At 33.5% G+C, this 5,799-nt stretch overlaps 1 protein-coding gene across 1 annotated transcript in view; it reads left to right on the forward strand.

Annotated features, from left to right (window-relative positions):
- Positions 1–5,420, forward strand: part of LOC117110741 (beta-hexosaminidase subunit beta-like) — a 9,824-nt gene extending 4,404 nt beyond the window's left edge. The window contains exons 6-10 of the mRNA XM_033253528.1: positions 221–380; positions 1,710–1,905; positions 2,523–2,613; positions 4,090–4,194; positions 4,816–5,420. Of these exons, the coding sequence (XP_033109419.1) occupies positions 221–380; positions 1,710–1,905; positions 2,523–2,613; positions 4,090–4,194; positions 4,816–4,984 (721 nt within the window). The 3' untranslated portion in view covers positions 4,985–5,420. The remainder of the gene's footprint in view (positions 1–220; positions 381–1,709; positions 1,906–2,522; positions 2,614–4,089; positions 4,195–4,815) is intronic.
- The last annotated feature ends 379 nt before the right edge of the window (positions 5,421–5,799 follow it).

The following is a 5,799-nucleotide window of genomic DNA, read 5'->3' on the forward strand; positions in this document are numbered from 1 at the left end:
GTATTCTCATTCCGTATAGTTAGCAATCTGTCTCTTATACACATCTAGATGTGTATAAGAGACAGTATATATATATAATAGTTATTTTATTTATTTATATTTATTTATTTATTATATATATATATATCATTATATGCTTAATATATTACTATTTGTAATTGTATAGACAAGTAGGTTATGTGTTCTGACGTGTTTAAATTAAAAATATGTTTTACTACAGGAAAAGTAATCCAGAAATACAAGCATTCATGAACGATAAAAGTTGGAATGAAGACTATAGTAGCCTTGAAGAGCTTTATCAAACCAAACTTTTTCAAATCATTACTGATTTGAAAGCTAAATACATTATTTGGCAGGACCCTATTGATAACAATGTCACCGTAAGTCGATATACCATTTTATCTTTTACCATTATCACAGCTTAGGTCCCTCGCGACTGACCGTAAAATAAAATACTTTTAATTTAATATTTGCAATATGATACCATAACATCACAAACATTTTGTGTTTGAATCGTTAATTGTAAAATCGTTAATAAAATACGAGTTTGGGTGAACCGAGCGTGCAATCCAGCATCTTAATCTCCCAAAAATACCACTTGTTTACATACTGGTACAACAACGCGATCATCTAAGCATCGACTTATTAAGGTCCATGATCTAAGCTACACTGTTTTACTAGGCCTAGGCCCTACTAGTGATTTCGAAAGTGATAAGTCCGTAATCATTTTCAATAAAATATAAGCTCAATATATTCGTCGTATAATTTAAGTTGTCACTGATTTGAAATATAAATACATAAATACAGGATTCTATTGATGATAACAATATCACCGCGATAACATAGTGGTTTTGATCTTGAATTAGTTTAAAGTGCGCCGCCTGTCGATCAGGGATTATGTTACCCATTGTTTTGGTTTAGCTGTAAACTGTGTTCAGTTGATACAATAAATGTATTAAATAGTTCGTGGTTGTGTTTTAATATTGTCCTGTTGGCAGCTTATAATAAATTAAACTATAAATTCATTTGAGAATTTGAAACAAAATGTCCTCTACATACTGTCTCTTGTAATTTTTCACCTTTCCTAACTGAAAAGTATACGTTGCAAAAGAAACGGGGGTGGCGCCAGTGGGTGGTGCCCCCACCCTCCTCCCCGTTCTGGAGAGCTATTCCCCCGTCGGTGAGAAAAACCAAAATTCGTCGGGGAGAAAAAATGTGTATATTTTCTACATTTTAGTAGACTCCGAAAATCGATTAAATAAGCCTTTGAAGCCCTAAATTGTCATATATTTCGGCCCCTGGCCCACTTTCGAAAGTTTTAGAGCGACGACTGACCACGCCCAATTTGCTCTTGTGTGGGTAATCCTATGAGAACCTATGACCCCCTCCCCCTCTGAAAATAAAACTGCTGTAACCCACCTAGAGGCTTTAATAGTTGACAATGATATAACTATTGGACCTGCCTCGGCCAGAAACAACTGCCATTTAAAAACACGTTTAACTCCATCTCATACTCAGTCAAGTAGGCAACGTTATTTCAAGGAACAACTTGGTTATCAAACAATCGGACCTCATTTGTGAGGGAGTGATTTGTTTTGATAGTGAAAAATTCTGCTGTCACAGTAATTAAACTCAGAATAAGAAGGCAAGCATCATAGATATGTTATTAAAATTATTTTGGTTATAACCATGTTGTCTTTTAATAATAGGTAAACCAGGATACGATCGTACAGGTTTGGAAAGATCCTTCACTTGATCCAATTCTTCCCCCTTATCGAGAAGGCCTCGAGAAGGTAACCAAGCTAGGTCTAAAAACAATCCTGTCTGCACCTTGGTACCTAAACTACATCAGCTATGGTCCTGACTGGAAAAACTTTTATCAAACGGAACCTGAGGATTTCAACGGTATTTGTATATTGATGACAAACATCATTTTTAAAACGGTGATGGATAAAATAGCATTGGTAAAAACATTGTAAATTGTAAATGAACAAGGGCTAAATTATTCTACTGCCCCAATAGTTGCAATATTTCATACATTATTATCAGCTGGTGTACTTACTGGACTGTCAGATTTGTGTTCGATAATTGGCTCTCATTTTCGTTTTTTTTCCCTTTATTTTCATATTATTACTTCCTCGACCCCCTCCTTTTTTCTTCTTATTCTACTTCATAATCATCACCATCGTTGTTGTCGTCGTCATCGTCTTCTTCTTCACTATCATCTTAATCTGCTGCTGCTGCTATCCCATTTCCCTATGTTTTTGCACAAGGTTTTACTACCAAGTACCTGGCCCCGTTCTATTTTGGGGTTGTCATCGAATCGAACATAGCTAACATGTCGATTTGACGTGTAACATTCGTATGGTTATGAACGGCACGTGATAATTCCTTATACACCTGTACAAATATAATCGCCATTTTAATTATTAATTACTTCATGGTCCATTTAATCTTTTCACTTAACAATTAACGCGCATTTCTAATCACAATTTACGTCAGCTGTTATGTAATTATGACAGGCACCGCTGAACAAAAGAAGCTGCTGATTGGTGGGGAAGCATGTATGTGGGCGGAGTATGTTGATGGCGGAAATGTTATTCCAAGAATATGGTAGGTATTAATAATAGAATAATAATAATAATAAATTTGTAAAACAATAGTAAACTAGTTCTTGATCTAGTTTATTCGACAATTTGTCCATGTTGATTGAATTAAAAGATTTTTCATATCAACAGAAGGCATCTTGTTTACGTAAGTACTTTAAAATAATTGCACTTAATTTTAGTATAATGTGGTCAGTTGTGCATAACCCTTGCGACATTCCGCTTAATTCTCAGAATATCTTATTAATAATCTGACTAATGCTTTGATCTATTATACTGAAATTAAGTAGATGCCTAAATCAAATCCGATCATTTAAAATCAGCCGGAGTTGGACTGATGGGATCAAACTGTCATATAGGCCTAGCTTTAGCTATTTTCACTGATGTCGCAAACATTCACCCTTCCTCCAGTAATTCTTTTCACAAGGGTAAGCAAACAAGTTTTTAGTCCTCGTAATCTAGGGTTTATTGACCCTAATCAAAAACGCTGGTTAAGTGATTAGACAAATTCAATGCAAATTGACACAATAATCATTAACATCATTATAGATTCCACAAATTATTTAAATATAACTTATCATGACATCTAGCTAAGACTGATTCAATTGAAGCAAACGTTAAAGCATTGACAGTAAACATCATTACATAATATTAAAATGTGGTCTTTATCTATTGTATGATATGCAAGCCATGTCTCTACTCCTGCAAGATCAAGGATTATGAATGATTTACATAAAATCAATATATTTACAATTGTAAAACTAAAGTGCTAGTAACATTCCAGCATTAAATACTTAATATATTAATTATTGTATTTTGATACTGAGGTGTTAAGGTAGCTATATTGTAAAATAAAACATCAATCATAATGCAAATTTCTTTCATTTATTTATTTATTTATTCATATTGTGTAAGTATATCTTTCGAAGTAGTTTCCTTCACTAAAGGATTAACATGAGTACGAAATGTAGGCACGCCACCGGGCTCGGCTTATTCTCGATATCACCAGCCAAAGTGTGATTGTGCAAAATGCAGTAATGAATCGTGTACAGTTCAGAATAAAATAAAACGCCGCTATAAGGGCAATTGCTATTCGCAAATTTATTTTACGTTAATTGCCCTTTTACCGCGGTACAATCCTATTTTTTAATTCAAGTAATCTCATTCCGTGTAGTTAGCAATAGCAATAATAGTTTCCGAAACAATAATATGTACGCTTACTCCTTTTAGACTTTGTGACTTATTGAATTACATTATACTGTCTTATACTGTTGTATTATATTTATATATAAGCGTTATATAACACTCTATGTAGTTGTCATGGTTCTATGGGACGTTGCTCTGTATTGTATTTTATTGTTATTGTATTATTATATAGTATTATATTTTTATAATTGAAACATGTTATTATACATGCAGTGTATTCAATTTTATTTACTATAATAACCGATTTCAGTGAGTGAATATATGCTCACTTTTTCAGGCCAAGAGCAGCTGCAATAGGAGAGCGGCTATGGAGTGCTAATGATGTGAGAGATGTAGACATGGCAAACGTTCGCCTGGACCAACAGCGATGCCGTATGGTTAGGTAAAATTATATAGGGGCCTATACATAAATATTTATTATACAAGTATCTCATTCGAGATCCAACAAGCTGAAAATAATGCACATGAAAGGGCGTATCTTATAGATCTTTGGCAGTCTATAGGCAATATTAAGCCTAGTGTTATATCAAAATCGTGACGTCAGGCACGTTAAAAGGATTAAAGGAAACACAGATTCCACCTTGCGCTTGAATCACCACATTGCCTTTATGGTCAAGTGGTTATGGAGTTCGCCATGTATGCGAAAGAATATGTATATATAATACATAAAACCCAAGTACTTGACAGTCACTAGCCTATATTTCATTTCTTGTCTATTGCAAGAAATACAATAATTTTCTGTTGTATTTATATAGGCCTATAGTTTGATTTCACACATCCATTGATTTTTTTCATATTATTCATGTGAAAAATGAAAGGAGTCTATACCATACTTTTGATCATTTTCCATTTTCTATACACCTTTTTGCAGTCTTAAGATACTACCACAGATTAATTATGTTTTCCTCTAATGCTTATGCTATGTCTACATGAGCCTATGCAATTCAGCACAACGACGCTGCTAATTATATGTCAATATAACTGGGGTTGTTATTATTTACAGACGTGGAATTAACGCTGAACCCATCGCACCGGGCTACTGTGGTAGATATGAGTACGCTATGAACGATCCGTGGGGTAGTGATCAGACGAATGAGGCCTCAGTAAACACTCCTTTCCACATAGGCATAATATATATGATGGTGGCACTTGTTTGTTTTAGCATATTTTAGCGTTTTAATCGTTTTACTGTAAATACCTCATTTGAATATTCGGAGCAAATATAAACACTTAAGTGTATTAAATAAATAGCAGGAAAAAAATAACAATTTTAATCCTTTACATCACGATGCGCATTAGGAAATTTACCCTAAAACATGAGTTATGAATATCTTAGTAAAAATATAGTTAAATGGCAGTGTTTCCTTAGTAAATATAAAATAATAATTACATTTTTTTTATTAAAAAAAACGTATTGTCGAAATTGGAATTTACACTCAACACGCTGCGATCGAAAACACCTCTGTAATTACGTTCAATTACGTAAACTATTATAATGCTACAGCATTTCATTTGTTTCGTATTATTAGGTATTTGTATTCGTGTATGTATTTAATTATTTTAATGAGAATGATTTTGTAATTAAATATTCTAGAATGAATAAGTTGACATTTTGAATACTGTAATACTGACTATAGCGATTCTTAAACTTCGAGGCTATCACTCAAAATTTGGAGGGTCGCAAGAAACTTTATGAAAAGGTAAGCATAAAGATGATAATTGAGCACAATCCATCTTTGTCATGTATGATAACATCTCTGCTGTCTGCTCAATTTTACTTTGGATTATTAAGCTTCATATTATGAGCTTCCTGTATTTGACTGGTCGTCTATGTAATGTCATCGATATCAAGGACGTAATCACTTTGTTCAACCACAGATCCTATGGTTCAACTTACTGTAAAATCTCAGGTTTCAAGATTCTTCAGAAAGATAATTAGACCTAAGTGAACACTTGATCCATATTCGGTTGTTAATGCTCTTACTGA

The sequence above is a fragment of the Anneissia japonica genome, unplaced genomic scaffold (assembly GCF_011630105.1).
Source record: "Anneissia japonica isolate Jap-2015-1 unplaced genomic scaffold, ASM1163010v1 scaffold2756_len2360902_cov194, whole genome shotgun sequence".
NCBI lineage: Eukaryota > Metazoa > Echinodermata > Crinoidea > Comatulida > Comatulidae > Anneissia > Anneissia japonica.